The following is a 22,380-nucleotide window of genomic DNA, read 5'->3' as shown; positions in this document are numbered from 1 at the left end:
CCAATCCTTATTCTCTTGATAAATGCTTGCAGAGTAATAATCCTTGTCTTCTCACTTTAAAAAACTTCTTTGGGATCATATCATCCATTTTGCAGAACTTTTGAATTTTGATCATTCTTTCTTTACCAAGTGATTTCTTTCATCTTTCTATATTAAGCTTGTTTACTTGATTATCATTCGTTTCTCATTTTTATAAGGACCTGAACAACTTGTTCAAATCTAGAAGGTAAAAAACACGAACAGCATTAAGATCTCCAGAAACATGGATGTTCACTTTATCATGTGAAGTGTGAACAAAATGGTGGAGTTTCTGAATCTGTTTCTGCAGTGCCAGTAACATTACCAGCAATTGAGTATGAACTGATTAAAATATTTCCGTGACAGGTTATTCCTGATTCTTTGAGTACCTTGTCCCAGTATCTAAGGCGTTTGAGGCAAGAATTCGATGACAATGGTCAGAAATCCTTCCTCCTTAATTTTTTAGACACTATTGAGTTGCTTATTCAGTTGTTTATGATGTGAATTTGATTCTTGGTGTTGGCAGTTAGAATCCAAGTCAATAGTTCTCAGTCTCTTGGTGCTGGGAATGCTGGAGAAGAGTCAAATGCCTCACCACATTCAGGTTCCGGTCAGGGAGGGTTACCAACACCAGCAGCCTTGGGAGAAGTGACACAGTCTGCTAGACAATTACTCATTGAACAAGCTGGAGAATGCTTGATGGTATGTACTAAACGTTGCAAGTACCTTCATTAGCCCCGTGTTAGATTTATTCTGTCACTTGATCAGTTGCTGTAGTTTCTGTTTGATCCTCATTAATGGGACCTACAAGTTGTAAGATTGTATTGTTTAATGGTAAAGTTTGATTACCATTAACCCTCAGAGTATTTAACGAGTCTCTCGGTTTGATTTTGTTCATCTTCTAAAGGGGCCCCCCCTCTGCACCTAGCACCTGTCCTATCCGATGCTGCAAGAAATTTGATCTACTAAGGAACCCATTCATTACTAATCTTGTATTTCTGCAGCAATTGACGAGACAATTAGGGGATCAAACGAATGTGACTGATCCTGTAGTACGGTCAAGAATGCAGTCAAATGCTTTGAGGTCAGGGGCTCTTTTGCAAAATTTGGGTGCTTTTCTGCTGGAGCTTGGTCGAACAACCATGACACTTCGGATGGGACAGTCACCGGTGTGTTTAAGTTTGTTATTTGCATCTATAAGACATTAAGTGGGTTGTCTTTATGTTCTTCACTTTTGTTATATCAAGCATGAAAAAGTACTTTTTTCTTCCAGACTGATGCTGTGGTTAACGCTGGACCTGCTGTTTTCATATCCACATCTGGTCCAAATCCCATAATGGTCCAGGTAATCAATTTGTTCTACAATCGTAGCAATTTTGGCTTTCCTTCCTATTCTTATTTCCTGCCTTGGTTTAATTCGATGCCAAGCGAAGAACCTTAACAGGGTATTTAACCATGTGCAGCCTCTACCCTTTCAACCTGGAACTAGTTTTGGAACGACACCTGTTGGGTCAGGCACTAATTTTTCTGTCGGTTCTGGTGTACGTCCAAGGAATATAGATATCAGAATACGTACAGGTACTATTCTGATTTATAATTTTATAGTATAATTGTGCATTTAACCAGTGTTACATGTGTAGCTTTTAACTGTGGCATGTTTCAGGTTCATTGTTGTCCTCAGCTGTTAATCAAAGAGATGCAAGCGTCGGAGAGCGCTCAGCAACTGATCCACTAGCTTCTGATGGTGGAATTTCGGACCATCAAGCTACCGTTAGAAATTTGCCTCCAACCAGGGGATCTGATGTGCGGGTAGTTCCCATTAGGATTTCTACAGTTCCACCTGGACTTGCACATTCTGAATCATCCCGAAGTTCTATGGGTGTGCTATATCCCATGCTAGCAAGAGCGCAGCATGCTGATTCTGGAAACCTAAATGGTGTTAATGGTGGCCAGGCATCGAATGGCAGTCACCCGCATAGTGGTGAAAATAGACCACATTTAGTCCCTGATTCTGCAGCTCAGCAACAGCCACCTGAGACCCCTGCAATTCCTGGTATCTTGCAATTACTTTGATATGTCTTATGTGTGCGTTTTTATTTTCGTTCTTTCTCTCTCCCAAAATATGTGTCCACTTTCTGGTTCTACCCTTAATTGTGATATGGAGAAATTTATTACCAACTTCATTATTAAGGGTAAAATTGCCATTTAATTAATTAAAAAGTATACTAAGGGGCCATTTGGTTGGCTTTCCATTAAGTCTTGTATGAATAAAGTTGTTTGTGTGAATTAATCTGTCTATATAGATTGAGAAGGTTTTTGTTTGGGAGGTTTGTTTTATAGATGAAAGGAGTGTTTTTTTTTTTAATTTGGGAGGGCATATTTGGCAAAAAATAATAGCTTTCTGCATAAAGGTCCCTCCTAGAAGCTTACCCAATAAGCCACTTTCTATATATCATTGTCGTTACCAAACAACCATGTATATCTGACCAAATAAGTTGTGATTCCCATTAAGCTCATTAAGCTGCTAACAAGGCCCCAAGTATAGTCAAAGACCTTCCAGCCTAGTGGTAAAGGCTTGGGCATGGCATAGTCATGAACCCGAGTTCGAGCCCTGGGAGGGGAGTGTTGGCGACATTTAAGTGGGGCCATGTTTAGCCTCCAAATTTGCCGGGGATTAGTCGGGCTTTGGCCCGGACACCCTTACAAAGTATACATTACTAAGGGGATGCTTGGTTGGTTTTCTGTTAAGTTTTGTATGGATAAAATGTCTATATAGATTGGGAAGATTTTTTTTCATAGATGAAATGAGTATGTTTTATAATTGGAAAGGGCGGATTTGGGAAAAAAACTTGGCTTTTTGCATAAAGCTCCCTAGAAGCTTACTAAATAAGCAGTTTTCTATATCATTATGCCACTACCAAACACTCATGTATAGTTGACCGAATAAGTTGTGAGTTCCATTAAGCTCATTAAGCTGCACAAACAAACCCTAAAACCGTGACTTTTTTATTGTGGACATTTATTTTTGGGATGGAGGGAGGTCTTCTGCTGAGAGAGAGAGGTAAGAAAGTTGCTTTCTGAAAAATTGGGATTGTATTATTGTTAAAGAGACTTTTTCGTAGTAGGCGAAGGATCGTGTGAGAAGGAGAGTTAATGTGAGAAGCATAAGAAGGATCTGGACCCTTGATCACCTTTAATCTCAAACCCACCCATGAATCACGCTTGATACGGGAATTGATCTGGTGCATCTCGGTATTCTTACGCTTCTCACCTTAACTCTTGGACAGACGTAGGCTTGTGGTATAGGTGGCGCGTGCCACCGTATTATTTCTCCGCCGAAGGGTAAAAAAAATAGGTTTCGTGAACTGTGCAACCGTATTAATTTGTTGTGTGCCACCGTATTTATTTTGAAACTACAATGAGAACAAGTTTTATTTGGTAGAGTTGATTTGCAAGGCTTTTATTCCACCCCACACCCAAGTTCAAATCTTGTTAGTGTCATTTTCTTAGTCAAATGGTGTCACCGTTTGAAAAAAATTCCGTATATTTGTTTCTTATAGTCAAACGGTGCCACCGTTTGAAAATTTTCCCAATATTTTTTTTCTTATGGTCAAATGGTGCCACCGTTTGAAAAAATTTCTGGGTCTGTCCTTGCCTTAACTCTCCTCACCGGAACCAAGCCTGGCTTAGTAATTGAGAAAGTAGATTTGCATTATACTTCAAATTTCATCTACAACTAATTGAAAATGTAACTCTTAAAAAGTTACTCCTTCCATCATATAGACGAGTTCACTTTTGTTGGCATTTTAGTTTCAAAATCGTTTTATTATTATAATAAAGTTTAATGTGATAATCATTAATCTACAATGAGAACCATTTTAATTTCCAATTTAAAGAACTCGCCTGACACTTCAAAGTCAAATGTGGACTCTTATAATAAGCTGCAATTCACATGTGAAGACTTTGATTCAGGTACAACTCATGGTGTATTGCATTCTGATCAAAATTCTGCTGGAGAGGTTCCCAATGGACTCGGTCAACTGCTGAGAAACTTATTTCCTACCGAGCAGAACCATGGTAATGACTTCATCTTTCAGGGAATGGGTGCTGATTCAGTCTCTGGGAATGTTGAAACAAATCCACAGGAAGCACCAAGGGTCAGCGATGAAGGAACTTTTCTCGCAAATTTGCTGCACCAGATTATGCCTATTGTGTCCCAGCACATCAATGGAGCTGATGATTCATCTGAGCAAGGTGCTGCCATGGAGGATAGAGCGACACAACCTTCTTCAAGCGTAAGTCTTACTATGCTAACTGAATATAGTTGGTAGAGTTAAATTTGAATTGCAACCCACTGAGGGTGCATTTGGTATTCGGACCGGATTGGATGGGGGAGAGTAGGTAGGTGGGTGAAAGAATTGTTAAATGTTTTTACGGTTTTAATTTGACATGGGTAGTTTAGTAATTTATCAATCTTGTCCCATCTTTCTAGTTTTTGTTCCACTTATCTTGGTGGCATTTTTGTCCCACTCAGTTTCATCTTGTCCTTAGTGTAATGTAGCGCCAAATGTGGGACAACAAGTTTTTTCTTGTCTCGTTGGTATCTAGGTAGGGCAGAACATGACAGAACGGTTGTTTGAACGTTGATAAGATAGAACTGGACATGATAGAACAGATAAAATGACCAATTTACCCCTATTGAGTTGTTTATATCTTTTATATATTTTGATTAATTTATGTAACTTATTAAATTATAGTAAAATAAATATTTTTACAACAAAATATATCATTAGAAAGTTTTTATGAAGCCAATTAAAAGGACACCAAAATAAAAAGTTTATGTAGTTTCCAATTTTTATTTTATACATGCTCAGTATTATTTTATTATTATTAATATTTAATAAATTACATAAATTAACCAAAATATGGAACCCGTATAAAATTAATATTTTAAGGACAGTAAAGTGAAAGTTTAAAGAGCATAATATACAATAAGTAAAATTTAAAGAATGAATAAAATGTAAAGATAGAGGCATATTTGATATTTTAGAAGAGAATTGGGTTTTATTTTGAGGTTATATTGCTTAAATATAGATATGTTCCACCTTGTTCCATGGGGTGGGGGTGTTCCACACGTCTGTTCCACTTTGTTCTATATAAAAGTCCTGTCAAACATAGAACAACGATCCTTGATTTGTTCTGTCTGGTCCTGTCAGTTTGTGTACCAAAAGCACCCTTTTAGTCTGTGTACCAAGCGCACCTTGATTTGTGACATCAAATGCAAGGTTATCTTCTTTTGACACTCTGATGCATGAACGTTGCATATATATGTATGTATATGCAGGTTGGGGAGATCCAAGATAGAGGTGCATCTTCAAGGCAGCCGGGTGATCCAACATCTCCTCCATCTTCCAAAAGGCAAAAGGTACTCTTCAAACCGTCTTTTCCTTGGTCTTGTCCTAGATTTTTTTAAGTATATAATATTTATATATCGCAAATACCCTGCACACCCCTCACCTTAGTGAGGTTTGAACCCTAGACCTCCCGTGAGGTTGGGCTCTACGGGCCAATGACCCTTTTGTTCTAGTTTACGCTATTCTTAACAAATTTTTCACTCATGATGCAGACAGAATAAGTAATGGGAAGAGCAAGTTGAAGCCTCTGGCCTAGACGAACAAAAGATGGCTTTCTACATCGGATATCAAGATCCACATATGTGGTTGGGTCGACCAAATTTCAGTCGGCCATTGCAGCCATAGATGAGAACCCGACTTCAATACATATATTCCTTTCCTTTCATTCCGCCGAATCAGCCTGCAGAGGGTAATCTTTTTGTTTGTCTGCTCAAATGTTAAGTAAAACAATTGCATAGAAATAACATTACATTGCTGTTGATTGTTGTTCATTTGATTTATATAATGTCCAGAGGGATTTTATTTGGGTAAGGATTTGAGAGCCAATTGGTTTTAAAATGTTCTTTTTTCTTGGTCTTGTTAGTGGCTACCTATATTTTTCTCATAAGAAGCAAAGTCTTGTACTTCTCTTAAATGTTCTTGGATTCTTCATTTGGCTTAGTGGCCATTTACCGGATGCTTAACTGGTAAGCGCTTACCAGGTCACTTATCTTACTGGATGAACATGACAGGGATCGAGAATCTTACCCAGTAAGAGCGATGTCAAGGACCGAGTCTTGTCTGGTGAGGGTGACGACTCTTACCCAGTAAGCGCTTACTGAGAAAATTGTTGCATATGATGTTTTACCTTGTAGTGTGGACGACTTTTACCGGTAAGTGTTCGGGTAAACAGCCCCTTAGTTATAACCTTACAACCAAGTTTTAGTTCTATTAACTCATAGATGTGTCGGTCTTATATAAAGCGTTAGTCGACTAATGTCTTAGCATTGCAGGAACTATTTAATTGAATTACCAACGTCCTAGGACGTAGAATAGTTGATTTCATTGTTTTAGGGTGGTATACTTGTACAAACAGACTGATATTTGAGTCTTGTAGCCGTAGCATGGGAGTTGCAATCCGTTTGGGGATTGGATTCCTTGTGGGCTATGCAGTTGTAGTGCTAAATATGTGAAGTAGTGGTCAAGACCATGATTTGATATAGCGGTTATCATTATAATAAGGATTAGTATTAAAGACAAACATAACAGATTAAAATATACTGAAGACGATGGTCTTGATCTCGAGCGAATATCTGAAGAGTAGAAGATGATGGTGTAGGAAAAGAGATGAGAGAGGAATAGCGTGTTTTCATATTCATATTGCATGTCAGAATCGACAACCTAATCCGTAATCCATCAACGTCGCTAAATCTTTCACTAAATTCTTAGCTTAAATGTATAAGCTTACCCAATCTCCAACGTCCTCCACCTATTGAAAATCAAATCATTTTTAATTTTTAATTTCTAATTTACACTTTATACTTTTATAATTAGTTATTTAATTTATTTTAAATTCCTTATTAATTTTTTTTTTCATTTTATACTCTTATCATATTAACATAAATAATCGTATATAAACTAAAATGCATCAAAAAATATTTATGTTTTTACAAATTATACTATGATAACCGTATCGTCAATACCTTCAAAATAAGACATACGAATTACTTCGTTTTATAATTTTCACGTTTTCATTTTTTATTTTACACTTTTATCATATTAAAAACACATAATCATAGATTAATTAAAACACATTAAAAATGTGTTGCTTTTTTTTTGTTACAAATTATACTATTATAATTTCAGATGATTTTGATTGCTTAACTTTTATTGTCATACAAAACTAGGGGTGAGCAACGGCCATGTCGAGTTGGATCGGACTTCAAAACATAAAATGATTTATTCACTAAACTTTTGAAGGAGAACTCTACACAAAAAACCAAAAAATTTCCAAACTTGTCTTTTTCAATTTAAAAGCAATTGCCTCTTATTTATAGGAAAACCCTTCTCAATCTATGTATATAAAGGTGGGAAATTAATAGAATTAACCATTTTCAGACTTTGAATTCATCTCTTAGTCATTTCTATTCTCAAATTTCAAAAATATCACTACTTCCGTAAGTGGCATCTTCTCAATTTACGAAGAGATCAAATTGTAAAAAGAAATTTTGAACCAGGTTCACAAGTTTAAGTACCAAATCTGTAAATTTGATGAAGATTAAGTTACACTTCCGAACTTATAAAAGTGTTAAAACTAATTTACAAATTTGATCCACTTATTCGATTTTTTTAACACTTACTTTTACATAAGTTGAGGAGGTGCCAACAATGACATTTTTAATTAATTTTTCTATAAAGATAAATCGAGATTAGATGAAAAAGAAATAGAAAAAAAAAAGGAGGCAAATACTTTTTTAATTGACCAATGGAGGCCATCTATGTTCCCCGCTACAGTTGATACCACGATAGCATTCCTAGCTGTTATTCACAATCAACGGCTAGAAACAATCAGATGAAAAATCAACGGTGGATACTGCTCCATCGTTTTTTATTGGTCAAGGGACCAGTCTTAGGTCAGCCTTTCTTCTCGAACTACTACCAACACTTGTCTTCTTCCCCTTTTCATCACTGGTCACACACACACACTCACCATTCCTACTGTGTGTGTTGAAGCATCTGCCATGGAATTTCTTCATGTTTTAAATGTTGGCTAGTACACGATCATCGTGTGTGGATGGTTTGAGCTGGCTTTGAGCTCGTTGGGCATGGATAATCATTGGCAGGCGAACAAATGTGGTTCGATGTGGCAGTCATCGGCGCAGCCGGAAGTCGTAGTGGCTCCGTCTCCGGTTTCTCAAGTTCAGTCACAGGAATCTTCTAGGAATCCGGTAATCTAAGATGCCGTTATAAATTTACTGTATTATGTGTGTGTGCTTACAGAATTACAGACTTACAGTTGTTGGCGTCCATATGCGTATGTGTTTCTCTGTTACTTCTGTTGACTCACACAACGAAACAACAAGGTTCGACTTTTTTGTACCGTACCTTGTTTCTTCGTTTCATCCGTTCATCTTCCTATTGCGGGACTGATAGTTGCTTTTTTGGAGAACTTAGAAGTTCTAAAATTTATTACAGTTTGAGTAGAAGGCTCATTTGTTCTTAGATGGAGGGATTATGCCTCTTTTAAAGTACTTGTAGTAGTGTATATAATTGTATGTGCCACTCACTGCTTGGTATATTGAGGTTATATTCAGTACAGTAGACAATGTTTGAACTATTACATGAATCACTGTAAGATTGGAACACATTTTTACACAAGGGTATTTACATAGAAAAAAGTAGCTTCTGTGAACGATGTAACAGTAATTTTGTGAATGATGTGTATGATTTTGATACAGGAGACTTTTTTTTTGAAGAAATTGATAAGAGGATACTTTATTCGTAGTCTTGTTTTCTACAATTTTCTTGATACAACCTGAAATGTTACCATAAATAAACTACTATATTTTTATTACACCAATAGGTGCCTTTTTCTCAATTGAAGGATGGCTTCTTAGCTGCATCACTAACATATCATGTTGTTTCCAAATGATGTTAGGAAGCCATATGGCTTACGTGTAGTCGTAATGCCTCCAACCCAAAGTAAATGATCCCTTCCTTTGCAACTTATGAAGGAAAATGCTCTTTTCTTTTGGAATGATTTGAGCTAAGAATTTTTAAATGCATGCTACAGATGAAAGACAATATTCACTTTAGTGAGATTGCATTAGAGTTCTTTAATCTTACGGGCTTATGAGTTAACAATATGGTTATAATCATTGATAAAGAGTTCCCAATAGGTTGTTTGTGCCATTATTGACAAAGAGTTTTCCTTTTGAATACAAGTGTTCTATCCCCGAAAAAAGAAAAGAAAAATGATGTCTCCATAGTGATTGAATGTCATTTCCTTTAAACAGCAGCCCTTGTATTGTAAAGCGAATAAGAATGGCTCCTTCCACATATATCGAGTTGGAATTTTAGTTAAAAGTGCAACAAAATGTGAGTGTGCCTATTATCATATGCAAGATTGCTCTACTCATAATGTGAATTAATTGGAAAGAAGAAATGACTTCTGCTGGAGACTCTTGTGGAACTTTCATTCCTTATGTTGCCTTGTATATGCGTATATATTTCATAATTAGAAATAATTCTTTTTTGTGACTTGTTTAAATAAAGGCAAGTAATGCAAATATTTCTGAGAGATTTGTTTATGTTTGACATACAACTTTGAACAACTTTGTTGTAGATGAACAATGCAAGTCATTACTCTTATCGACATATTGTGCAAGAACCATGTTCGTCAACCCGTAAAATGATGAATGGTCCCTTGTTTCAACCTACAAGTTTCAATCTATACAACTCTGGCCTCTCAGTGACCGGCACTTCATTTTTTACTCTCCTTTCTGGACCACCGCCGTTCTCGCAATATGATTCTCAACAGGTTTTGAGCTCAAAGCCATCCAATCCAGCCAGTAAAGTTCATGTCTACAATAGCAGCGCTGTTGTTGGACCCACAGAACACGAAGCTTCATTTGGTTCCCCTGAGCTATCATCTCAAAACATTGATAACAGCTACCTGAAGTCCAAAATTGATACCTGTCCAGTTGTTCCAATCAGGATTTTGGCAAGTGATGGTGGAAATACTACTTGTTTGCATGATATTGTGCAGGCTAGAAAAGTAAGTGATCCAAGCTTAGTGGTTGCTAAGGCAGCCAATTATCACACCTCTCATGGCATTGAACAATTGAATGGCTTTTCTTCTCTGAAAGATGCTCCGATTTCTGGTCCAACCCCAGCTCAGAGTGGGAAGCTTCACAGCTCATCCATTCCTCATCAACCATCTCCTCTTGCAAATGGTTTACCACGCGTGTTTTGTCTGTATGCAAGTGAGTGTTTACACTATCGTTGTTGCTAGAATAGAGCATAGTCATTGCATGATTTGCTGATGACCTCTAATTCTTGATTTTCATATTTGAAAGGTGGTGATCTGTTTCTCAGCAATAGTGGACTCCTTGGAGTTGTCTGTTCATGCCATGGTTTTCCCATGTCAATCTCCAAATTTTCGGAGGTAGTTTTTGAAGATGTGTTTTGTGGATTCATCATTGAATCGTATAAAGATGTTTATCAATCAAATGTTATGGTTGATTCTGACTGCTACTTGCCTGCAGCATTCAGGTTTGCGAGATGTTAATCCTGGAGATGCCATCCATATGGACAGTGGTGAGACCATAGCTCAGTGGCGAAAGGCTTACTTTTGTAAGTTTGGGGTAAGTTCTCCTGAGAATTTGATCTCTATGTCATCTGATGCTGCTGATGTCTTCCAAATTTTATTTGCTCTTGTGTTAGTTATCCTATGCCATATTTGTAGCATCCAGTACTTGATTTATGTGCATGGATTGACAGTTAGTTATGCTGTGTACTCCCAACATCAAGGACAAATCTGTTGATTGCATTTATATTTGAGATTGTTTGACTTATCAGGGATAAATTTTGAAACAATTTTCTTCTATATAGAACAGTGGATTTTTTAGGGAAGGAGGCCTCTTTGAACAACAGTGTATGGAATTGATGATTCTCCCAATAGAGGACTACTTAGGGTTGCCCTTGACTTTTTTCCTCAATACTGTAATTCCCAAATAAATTTTTGTTATCCATCCAGGCACATTACGTATGCCTGTATTGTTGGGTGTTACAGTTGTACCCAAGTAATAACTTTTGACCTTTGTGTTTTTGATTTTGACCATGAAATTTCTGTCTAGGAAACATGCTTAACTTTTTCCAGTAATGTGCTATTTTGCTTTTATCTTTATTATTGAACATTCTATTTCTTATTGGCATGTTATTGAAGCACCAAGAACACTGGTTGGTGATGTTTTTATCGTGCTTTAGATTATAATACCAGAAGATCAATGTGGATGGCACTGGCCTGAAGGATTCTCTGCAGCTGCTGATTTGGTAAAGACAAGTGAGAGGGTACCCAATGTGTCAAGAAGTTCTGATCTGTCCAATTCTGCAGGTCCTCCTAGAGCATTTGTAGCATCCAAACAGCTATTGAACAACATGGTATTTCCAAATAATCATCGCCCAAGTCAGAATTTGGTTAACGAGATCCAACGTCATGAACTCGAGAGGAACATCCATGATAATTGTAAATTATCAGATGGCTTCACTGAAACATCTCAAAGCAATTCACATAACCGGGCAGCTAACGAGATTACAGAGCAGCCTGTGTCTCGTTGTTTACCAACATCGAAGTTGGCTGGTGGCACGGGTAATGCTTTTCAATCTAGTCCAGCATGCCTTAACCCAATCTACAAGACCAAAATTGCGTTCACCTCCCAAAAAAGCCTACAAGATCTAGGAAGCCTTGGTAAAGACTCTGATAAGTTCAACGATTCAAGGGATGGTGATATACTGGAAAAAAATACAGTTTCCTCTAATATTGAGTTGAGACTAGGACAGCCCTCTCAGCAGAGTCGGACACTTGGGAAATCAAATGTATTGGGTTTTAATACTCCTCGTGTTAGCAGAGTTGGCCATCCCTTGGAATTAATTTCTTCGAAGCCGCTAATTTATAATGGTGTGTTTACTATAAGCTTGACTGCTATATTATTTTCTTTCAAATTTTTTCTTTCTCTGCCTTGTTGTTTTAATGTATGAAGTAACAATTCCCATTTTATATCATGTAGTGGACAGTAACAGAATTACAGAGGAAAGCAAACAATCTGTTAACTGTGCTGCTCAAGCAGCTAAATCCAGTTCAATTGAAGGACAAAATCGGTTAAGGTTTTCTAATCTTGGGTTCGGAGCCTATAGCACAAGAATGCCTCTTCAACCTGAGCAACTGAAAGCTGATGTAATTGCAGGTCCAGTGAGTTCCATGCCATTTTCACACTTGGAAAGTCCTAAAGATAAAATGCAAAGTAAATATTCCTACAGTGGTGTTGATGACCGTCATGTTATGCCTAAGCAACAATATGTTGAATCTCAAATTTCCAAGCTTGATTCTGTGAACTTTGGTTGTACAGACAAGTCAACCAAAGTAAAACTCAGTTTCAGGAATATGGAAAATTACAAGCTTATGGACAGAGAGGAAGGATTAGGACATGGTGCTATGCAAAAGCATGCTGCAGATAAAATGGAAGTAGGATGCCATGTCAAGTTCATGGGACGCCCTAGCTCTTCTTTTGGATTCAGTAAAACCAGTCGTGAACAGAACTCTCATGTACAGATTCTTATAAATATCCCTATCAATGTAACTGATTCTAGACTTTCTTTCAATCATCCTAAGACGATTTTTCCTCTTGAACAGGGCGAAAATGTTGACCATGGTTTTTCTAGACCAGTTACTTCGCGACCTATGTCTCCTAGACCTCCTTTGATTTCACGAGCTCCCTCAATAGTATATTCATCTGTGGCTTTGAACTCTTCTCCTAACATGACCTCAACAATGTCAGAAGAAGAGGCCGCCAGAGTAATGAGTTCACATACGCCTCCATCGAGACAAGGTATGAAACATTCTAATCAGGACGATGTTTCTTCTTCCTGTGGATTTGGGAAGGACCAAAATGCACTGGGTAACTCTTCAAATGGAAATTTAAGGAGTTCAAAAACTCTTCAAGCAAAATCAACTGAAATAAGAGATGGATATAAGCTTGCAAGTAAATCTGCTCTTCCAGAACATGCAGCGAAATCTGTTCATTCTGGGACTACTTCTGGGACTGGTGATGGAGCAGAAAAATCAACTCTGATTTCCGGTAAATGCTGTTCTTTATCACTTGGGATTTCTGGCTCTCCATTGAGTTCTTTCATTTCCTCTACCCGCCTAAATTTTATTATGTGATGGATTTTTTTCCTGCAGTCTCACGAGAAACATCATTTCAAATTAGAGACATTGGAGTGCAGCGCAACCTCTTGTGTGATCCTTATCAAACTGGCCCTCCACTGCCAAGGTGACTGCAGAATTATCTAGAAGTAGCAATTCAATAAACAATTTTCCTTTCTGTCATTTTCCAGTGTGTTGCACTAGGTTAAGCTATACCAATCTAATCAAATTTTATTAAATTTGATCATTTCAGGATTGGTATAAGTGAAAATATTTTATCATCATCTGGGCATGGAAACTGCTGTCAGGGTACATCATGTTCATATGTCCCAGACAAGTGCATCTGTTGGGTACAAAGAAACAGTATGAATGGAAATTCCAATCTTGAAGGAAACGATCTTGTTGGTGCTTTCAGGGAACCATTGGAAATTAGAACCTCTATGCTATCTGCTTCTAACTTGGACAAGGATTGCACTTTGGGAGATAGATGTATTTCTTCAGGTAAAATTGGAGAAACTACGAAGCCAAACTTAAAGAAAGTTGAATTTAATACTTTTCAATGGAAAGATGTTCCAAGCAAAATGTCAGAAAGGTGCCACGTGCCATGCAAAGACCAGAAGGCCAAGCTTTTAGAGCACAGAATTGATGTCAATGACCAAACTTCTGATGTAGCTCGCAAATGCTATGACCAACCTGTTCAGAAGGTTGATTGCATGAAGGAGCAGGTTATGTCTAATATATCATCTAAATGTTCTGCACCTGCTCCTACCCAGGCATCCGTCAAAATCAGCAATGGAGATTCGTGTACTGATGATGCACAGAACACTGGTTGTGCGAAGAACTTTGCTGTAGATGAAGGTTCAGGGATTCAAAAGAGCTGGTCCTCTGATGATGCGCCTGATAGTGGTAGCAACACTGGATTTGATGGTTTTGCTTGTACAATCAATTCGAAAAATGAAACACAATCTAAAGCAATTTCTAATCGATCAACTCGTAGTCTTATTGACGAGCTTAGGGTCATAGACTCTTTAAGATTGAAGAAAGTGCATAATCAAGTACGTACTGGAATCCCTGTGCATGAAAATACTAGTTCAATGAGAACATTTGAGAAAGATTTTAAAGGTGGAAAGAGAAAAAGAGAAACAAAATTCAAAATTCTTGGGACATCATTCCCTGCCTCACCTGTTTCTTCGGTATCTACTGGGAGTTCTGGTCAGTCCTCTCAGTCTCTGGAACATCTTATGATGATAGCTCAACCTAATCAAGAAAGATCTAAAAATTGTACTTGTTCTGTTGGACATGGTTCCAAGAGGAGGTCTACATTGCCAGCTTCGTCAACTGCCTGTTGCACGGAAGATGTACATAAACTTGATAGAAGCACAAAGGACATTATGTGTAAGATACCAAGAAGAGTTTCTGATGACTGCCTTGAAGTTCCTGAACACTCACGTGCGAAGAAGGTAAAGTTGAACCTGGATTTTTCAAAAACAAAGCACGTATGGAAACAAGAAACGCCATGTAAAAGAATTACTAGGCCAGTAGTATGTGGAAGGTATGGGCTTATCTCCAATGGTGATACATCTAAACCAGCAAAGATCTTTTCTCTTGGGAAGATTCTTAAAACTGCGAAAAGATGTGCCCCTGCTGGAAACGAAATTTTAAATAAACCACCAGCGAAGCCGTGGAAGAAATCGATAACCAGAGAAGGCAATCGGCACTCAGGTAGAATTTCTAATCTCAAGGAGGGCAAGTACCACATAGGTCAAGGAGCTGCAGTATCCAGTGATGATGATTTTATGGAAACCTCAGAAGGAACAGAGATGGTACACTCGCCACAATGGGAAAAAGATCCTGATACATCAAACATGTTGGATAAGGGAAAGGAGCGCAGAAATGAAAGAAGCCAACATTTTCCAGATAGTGATTTGGGCACCAGATCAAGGCGAAAGAGTAAGGAGGTTCGCAAGCGCAGCCTATACGAGTTAATTACAGAAGGTATATGTACGAAGCCTATTGAAGTTGCCAAACATATGAATATTCCTTCACTACCTCCATTGATATCACCTGGTTATAAACAAGGGTTCTATAGACACCAAGAATTGATGTGTTGAAATCCGCTGCATGCTTTCTACAAACTGTATCATCGTACAGATTACTGACATTAATTTTTTTCTTGGGGAGATAAACCAAAAACGTGCTAAGCTAATTCATCGATTTCTAAGGAAGTAACCATACAAAATCCAAGTGTGACAAGTTTGTGGCACTATTCAACATTTGGATACTCTTATGCAGAGCGTCCATGCAACTTTTTACCTTAGCTTGGTTGCAGGTTTATGCTCAATAAAATTTGCATGAGCTACCATATGATAACGCTTGCTCGATCCATAATTTCTCTGGTTCATGTGTTATATTCATTCTGGTCTGCAGTCGGTGCTTGATATTTTAGACTCCATCTTGTTTTCTGCCATTAGACTGATCCTTTATACCCCATACTTTTGATCTGTAATCATATTATCTCGACCAAATATAGGGCATTAATGTCTTGAACTTTATTTATCACCAGATAATCTTATTCTTATGCTCTCTGATCATCAGGAAATGATTCTGGCTTTGCTACAATCTCGAAGAACATAGCTTCTGTACCTCAAGATAGCTTGAAGAACGGTGGAAACAGTAATAATCTCCATGGGGTAGACGATATATACAGGTAATTTTATTGGATGTGAAGTGTTTAAACAAGGGGTACTTCCGTCTATGGAGAGTATAATAAGATTATGGCCTGTGGTTTAGATCCCCTGAGGAGCTAACATGCAAGTCAACTCCAGATGTGGATACATTCTGCCATGTTTGCGGAAGCTTAAACAATGATGAAATGAATTGCTTGTTGGAGTGCAACCGATGCTTAGTTAAGGTATATAGCTCACCCTGTTTATATCCCTTGGTTTCCTTGAGAATGTGTTAGAGTAACTTTGCTTGGAATCCACTGAAAGTCGTTTATCACTTTCAGATTGAAGTATTTCGACGGTACAATCGAAATCTCAATCGGATAAAATTCAGTGATTGGTAGAACTTCGAATCCAAAATTGTTATGAATCTGTGTACCTCTCTCACGAAAAATGACCAATTCGAAAATTGAAAAAGTGCGAAAACTGTCAAAAAAATGGCAGTTTTTTTGCACTCTAAACCGGGTTTAGAAACCGGGCCAAAAAACCGGGTTTAAATATTAGTGATACAAATCACCAACAGAATGTCACCTATTAAGATTTTGAGAACCAATTGTATGATGTGGTGCAGGTGCATCAGGCTTGTTATGGCATTTCAAAAGTTCCTAGAAGCTATTGGTATTGCAGACCATGCAAAGAAAATGTCACTAATATGGTACGAACCGTGACTACATCTTTAATTTATACTGCAAAATTTAGGTTCTTCGATTGTTAGGTATTGATATGTAAGATTTTTGCTTTCTATTAGTTATTTTGCAAGTTTAACTTGTAAAATCATGATAAATTCCTTGCCCTCCTACCATTTGAATAAGGGCGTTGGAAGCTTAGGCATTGTGGTTTTGTTGGCATCTAGGTCTGCGTTCTATGTGGTTATGAAGGTGGAGTCATGACTCGGGCTGTTCAGAGTAGCAACATTGTGAAAAGCCTTCTGAAGGCATGGAATGTCACGGAATCACAGGAGAACCCAACTATGCCTTCACGAGTCTTGAAGGATCGGTTGAATGCTGATGCTTCTTCAGGAAATCAAGTAGATATTGATGCACATCCAAATACTTTTTCTGCACATATAAAGGCCTCAAGTTCCCATTATCATATGAATGACACAATGGTACTAAATAGTGTAACAGCAGGACTTTTTGACTCTACTGTCAAGCAGTGGGTACATATGGTTTGTGGTCTTTGGACACCCGGAACACGATGCCCAAATGTTGACACCATGAGTGCTTTTGATGTATCTGGTGCTTGTTGCCCCAAAGGAAACGTGGTAAGGACTTGACTAAGTAGAATTTTGCTAGACTAGTTTCAAACTCTTTGAAATCCCTAAAGAAGGTTTTTTTTCCTGATTATGTTTTCTGTCATGTATCTAAAATACGATGGTGATTGTTCAACATAGCAAATGATCCGTCTTGTTATTTTACTTCCAGGTTTGTTCAATGTGTAAACGTCCTGGTGGTTGTTGCATAAGGTGCAGAGTTGTGGACTGTGCAGTTCACTTCCATCCCTGGTGTGCCCATCGAAAGGTCTTTACCTCCCAAAGCCTGAATATGTCTTATATTTTGCAGGCTCATTTGAACCTCACATATATATATATATATATATATATAGAGAGAGAGAGAGAGAGAGAGAGAGGGGTTCAGGGAAAATCCGAAAAATGAAAAACTAAGGAACACATTAATAACTGTATATTTGTACGGTATGCACATGTGCATACAAGTAATTGAAGATGTTTCCTGATTTCTATGCACATGTACATACTGGAAAAATCACTTGCAAATAACGTGTATGCACATGTGTATACTGTCTAGATAAATGGTTACTAGTTTTTATTTTTTTGCAGTTTTCTCTAAACCTGATCATATATATATATATATATATATATATATATATATATATATATATATATATAGTAATGTTCTTATTTGTATGCGATTTTGCTTGGGTTAGAATTGAGAGAAGTGTTTGTTGTCAAATAGATGTTTGTTTTCTGTAGTGCCAATATGATTGTTGCTTTGGAAATAGGGTTTACTGCAAAGTGAGGTTGAAGGAGCTGAGAATGAGAAGGTTGGTTTCTATGGGAGATGTGAGCTTCATGCAACAGAAGACCGTAGCCATAAGAGTAATTCTCAGAGCATACAAGTTGCGAGTCTTGATGAAAAGGAAACATGTGCTCGAACCGAGGTTTGTCTACTTGGACCAAAGTACAATTCGGTGCTATATCGAATAAACCTGTGTCTTTATTGTCTGTGTTTTCTTGATCTGGATCAGGGTTACAAGGGACGGAAACGAGAAGGCTTTAGGCATGATAGTCTTCAAAGCTCTGGTCGTACTGGTGGATGTCTGTTTCGGCAAGAACAAGTAGATGCTTGGAATCACATAAATCGACTAATGTCATTTAAAAAACGGCTTCAAAGGATGCCACAGCCAGTTCAAGATGTAGAATACGATTCCCGGGTATGTTAAAATTCAAGTCCATTGATGTGGATTAACATCTGAAAACTATGCACCTTTTGTTGGTTATTCGAGAAAAAGAGAGGGGCGAAAGAGAAGAATGTGCTAGAGTCCCACATCGGCTAGACTTTCATTTCTCATATATACATATATAGATAGATAGACAGAGGGAGGTTCAAACAAGAACGGTAACCAAATAAAAGAACATGAAAGACGGCCAAATCACATGCAAAATTACAAGTGATTTTACACCAACGGTCGAAGCAAAAGTGCGTGGCGATGTGGCCAGCGCAGGTCGCGTCCAAAATCACGTGAATCACGTGTGATTTTACACTACCTGTTTCTTATTCTCTTATTTGGTGGTTGTTCTTGTATAATTTGACAATCTCTTCTCTCTCTCTATATATATATATATGTGTGTGTGTGTGTGTGTTAGAGCCTCCTTTATCTCTTCAAGGACTCTCTTGGAGAGTAACCTAATGGGGTCCGATGTTCGCACATGGTATCAAATTCATGGTCTACCACTCTAGGGGCTCGACACTCGGGAGCAATCTACCCCCCTCTCCCCCACCCATCTACCCCCCTCTCGACACTTTTGAGATAATTTGTGCCTGTCTAGCCTCATTGGAGGAGACGTGTTTGAGACCCACTTCGGCTGAACTTAGACCATTTCTCCTCAATATATGTTGGAACTTCTCATGTCTTCTTTTGGAATCCGACAGAATATACATGTCTCAATAATCCTACTTTGAGCTATCTAATCTTATGTTTCATACTGTACGTTGCAGAAAGAATATGCTCGCTACAAACAGTCGAAGGGTTGGAAGCATTTGGTTGTATATAAATCAGGCATCCATGCTCTTGGTCTGTATACATCATTATTCATTTCACAGAATGCAATGGTATGATCCTTAGTTACACACCAGTTTCTTGTAGTTTGTGCAAGTATACCACCCCATAACCAACTGTAATACAGTTTCTTGTAGTTATAATTACAAATTACACTACATAAACACACACACTCACACCCTTCGCTGTGTGTATTGTATTTAGGTTGTTGAGTATGTTGGTGAGATCGTGGGACTACGTGTGGCTGATAGAAGAGAAAGCCAGTATCAGTCGGGAAAGCAGTTGCAATACAAGAGTGCTTGCTACTTTTTCAGGATTGATAAAGAACATATAATCGATGCAACCCGTAAAGGGGGAATTGCTCGGTTTGTCAACCATTCATGCCAGGTAATATTATCTTTTGATTTGTATTTCACCTGTGTATTACGAGGTTGCTCTTCCCTTGCAAAACAGAAGTTATCGGAATTAGTGAAGATTTTGTGCTCTATTTTAGCTCCAACAGATTCTTTATATTGTTCTTTAACATAAAGAAAACTCATTTAAGAGAACTCTGATAAATTTAATGTGAAGAGAGATGATTTTTTTATTCTTTCCCCATAATGAGATTGAATCATTATCATTCTCATTAAGTTCTTTAAACTGATTTGGGATGATAAAATTATAGAATATTTTAATAATATAATTAATGCTGAAATTCTCAAAAAAAAATCTGTTGGAGTTGAGTATAGCTTTCTTTCATAGAATTCGACTTTCATTTCTTTATTTTAGAAAATTAGAGCATCTTCAATGAGGGTTCTTATAAGAACTAATTTTTTGTACTTTTTTCTTGCCATGTCACCACCAACTCATCAAATCAAAAACCTATAAAAGTCCACAATGTTGGTTCTTATAAGAACCTCTTTTGTGGGTCTCATGTATTTTTTCAACATCAATAGTTATTATATCATTATAATAAATATCAAATGTTTAATTTAAGAAACTAACAAAATGTTACTTCACACCAAGTCCAAGGTAAGAACCAAGGTTCTTGTACAAAAACTCAAAGAATATGAGGTTCTTGTAAGAACTCTCTCCAATGGTGGTTCTTCTAAGAACCTACACTTTTTGCTTATAAGAACCTTGCACTGGATTATATTCTTATAAGCAAAAAATGTAACTTCGGTTCTTACCTTGAAGTTGGTGTGAAGTGACAATTTGCTAGCTCTTTATATATTTTTTAGACTTTTATGTTCTATATAATAATTAATATGTACATATTTACTTAACTTATATTATACATGGGACCCACAAAATGGGTTCTTATAAGAGCATCTCCAATGCAAGGTTCTTATAAGCAAAAAGTGAAGTGCCTTATAAGAACTACCTTTGTGGAGAATTTTTATAAGAACCTCACCCTCTCTGAGTTCTTGTACAATTGGTTCTTACCATGAAGCTTGTGTGAAGTGACAATTTCCTAGTTCTTTTATTGACTTTATAATAGTTATTGACGTTAAAAAATACATGGGACCCACAAAAAAGGAGGTTCTTGTAAGAACTATCATTATAAACTGAGTTATTAATTTGATGAGTTGGAGATGAGGTGGCAATAAAAAGTGCAAAAAGGAGGTTTTATAAGAATCTCCATTAGAGATGTTGAACTACGATTGTGGAGTTTTTATATAGGTTATTAATTTGGTGAGGTAGAAATGATGTGGTAAGAAAAAGTACAAAAAATGGGTTCTTATAAGAACCTGCTTGGGGATGCTCTTAAAGGATTTGAGATTCTTGTAAGAACTCTCTCCAATGGTAGTTCTTGCAAGACACTACACTTTTTGCTTATAAGACTCTCCCATACTTTTAAAAAAATATTAACTTTATTATCTAGAGAGAGGGTAAAGTTGGAGATGCTCTTTCAAATCTAACAAATGTTATATTTGGTTACCTTTTTTTTCATCCGGAGCTAACTTGCGATTATTTCGCTCTTCATATCCAGCCAAACTGCGTCGCCAAAGTGATAACCGTGCGGGGTGAAAAGAAGGTAATGCATATTTCTTCTTATACATCTAAACCGAACGTAATTGGTATATCTGACTTTAATATTGGCATTGCAGGTTGTGTTCTTGGCAGAGAGGGACATATATCCAGGAGAAGAGATAACTTATGACTATCATTTTAACAATGAAGACGAAGGTAAAAAGATTTTGTGCTCTTGCAATTCAAACAATTGCAGGCGTTATCTTAACTAAACTAAACAAATTCCTGTCTAGATGTGTTATGGTTTCCTTGTACAAATTCCTATGAATGATGGCTGTCTGTTTGTCTGTGTAGAGTTTTTGGCAGCTGCTGCTTTTGTTGCTACATTTCTAATATTATTATGGGCCCGTTTACCAAACGTTTATTGGGTAAATGCTTACTGGATGTCACTTACTTTATCGTGTGAATATGGCAAGGCCAAAAATCTTACCTGGTAAGTGAATGAGAAAACTCTTGCCCGATAAACGCTTACTAGGTGAAAGGTGCTTGCCAACAATCAATTTTGATGGCTGTGAATATTACCGATAAGGTAACTAAGGAAGTGGCTTTTGCCGGTAAACGCTTACACAGTAAGCATTTCGTAAACAGCCCGAATGTTGATGCTTGAAGGAAACAGAAACCACCATCTCTGCCTTCTATGTATGTACATAATCAATGCCTCTATACTCATAAATTGTTCAAAATATCCTTTTTGGATTCCTCAATTGATTTTATAGCTTACGGGCCAGAGTGAAGTATGTACATAATCAATGCCTCTATACTCATAAATTGTTCAAAATGTCCTTTTTGGATTCCTCAATTGATTTTATAGCTTACGGGTCAGGCCTCACTCTGGCCTGAGAACTAGGCCTCTTGCCAAGCTCTATCAGCAAGCGATCCCCATTTGACTGTACAAGAATATGTGGAGTTCAGCATGTTAACAATTTATTTTATAGCCAAGATTTTACAAGTACTACTTTAGCAACATGTGAAATCTACTTTTTATGAATTTAACATTCATAAAGTAACAATT

At 37.4% G+C, this 22,380-nt stretch overlaps 2 protein-coding genes across 23 annotated transcripts in view; both read left to right on the top strand.

The window, feature by feature from the left end:
• The window catches only part of LOC112518975 (large proline-rich protein bag6-A), an 11,801-nt gene extending 5,656 nt beyond the window's left edge, over positions 1-6,145 (top strand). For 2 of the 9 annotated variants that reach the window (XM_025126813.1, XM_025126812.1), the window contains 9 exons: positions 385-454; positions 545-720; positions 1,023-1,187; positions 1,292-1,363; positions 1,482-1,596; positions 1,682-2,071; positions 3,979-4,313; positions 5,363-5,443; positions 5,645-6,145. In XM_025126813.1, the coding sequence (XP_024982581.1) occupies positions 385-454; positions 545-720; positions 1,023-1,187; positions 1,292-1,363; positions 1,482-1,596; positions 1,682-2,071; positions 3,979-4,313; positions 5,363-5,443; positions 5,645-5,653 (1,413 nt within the window). In that variant the 3' untranslated portion in view covers positions 5,654-6,145. The remainder of the gene's footprint in view (positions 1-384; positions 455-544; positions 721-1,022; positions 1,188-1,291; positions 1,364-1,481; positions 1,597-1,681; positions 2,072-3,978; positions 4,314-5,362; positions 5,444-5,644) is intronic. The other 7 variants (XM_025126818.1, XM_025126816.1, XM_025126820.1 and 4 more) reach the window with 5 other exon arrangements.
• On the top strand, positions 5,749-22,380 carry LOC112518972. Of its 14 annotated transcripts, XM_025126798.1 has the most exons (21): positions 5,749-5,841; positions 6,164-6,304; positions 8,255-8,359; positions 9,757-10,396; positions 10,490-10,578; positions 10,679-10,777; positions 11,400-12,090; positions 12,200-13,267; positions 13,372-13,462; positions 13,589-15,330; positions 15,931-16,042; positions 16,126-16,246; positions 16,630-16,713; positions 16,912-17,322; positions 17,483-17,578; positions 18,078-18,509; positions 19,295-19,408; positions 19,560-19,742; positions 21,328-21,372; positions 21,446-21,524; positions 21,663-22,380. In XM_025126798.1, exons 3-21 carry the CDS (start codon positions 8,273-8,275, stop codon positions 21,803-21,805), a joined length of 6,327 nt encoding a protein of 2,108 aa, XP_024982566.1. In that variant the 5' UTR covers positions 5,749-5,841; positions 6,164-6,304; positions 8,255-8,272; the 3' UTR covers positions 21,806-22,380. The 14 variants fall into 14 exon arrangements, with proteins under 14 accessions (XP_024982566.1, XP_024982571.1, XP_024982574.1 ...); XM_025126803.1 differs by lacking the exons at positions 5,749-5,841; positions 6,164-6,304 and having other exon boundaries at positions 7,363-8,359; positions 12,207-12,290; positions 12,377-13,267; XM_025126806.1 differs by lacking the exons at positions 5,749-5,841; positions 6,164-6,304 and having other exon boundaries at positions 7,363-8,359; positions 12,200-12,376; positions 12,539-13,267.

This window comes from Cynara cardunculus, assembly GCF_001531365.2.
Source record: "Cynara cardunculus var. scolymus isolate 2C chromosome LG 10, CcrdV1, whole genome shotgun sequence".
In the NCBI taxonomy this organism is placed as follows: Eukaryota; Viridiplantae; Streptophyta; class Magnoliopsida; order Asterales; family Asteraceae; genus Cynara; species Cynara cardunculus.
The sequence above is the reverse complement of the archived record's forward strand: the minus strand, read 5'-3'. Positions and strand labels throughout refer to the sequence as shown.

Excerpts from the sequence above, each read along its gene's own strand:
- LOC112518972 (XM_025126797.1), top strand. The coding sequence starts at position 8,237 with ATGGATAATCATTGGCAGGCGAACAAATGTGGTTCGATGTGGCAGTCA. Across the intron at positions 8,360-9,756 it reads AGGAATCTTCTAGGAATCCG|ATGAACAATGCAAGTCATTA; the intron begins GTAATCTAAGAT and ends ACTTTGTTGTAG. Across the intron at positions 21,373-21,445 it reads CCGTGCGGGGTGAAAAGAAG|GTTGTGTTCTTGGCAGAGAG; the intron begins GTAATGCATATT and ends TTGGCATTGCAG.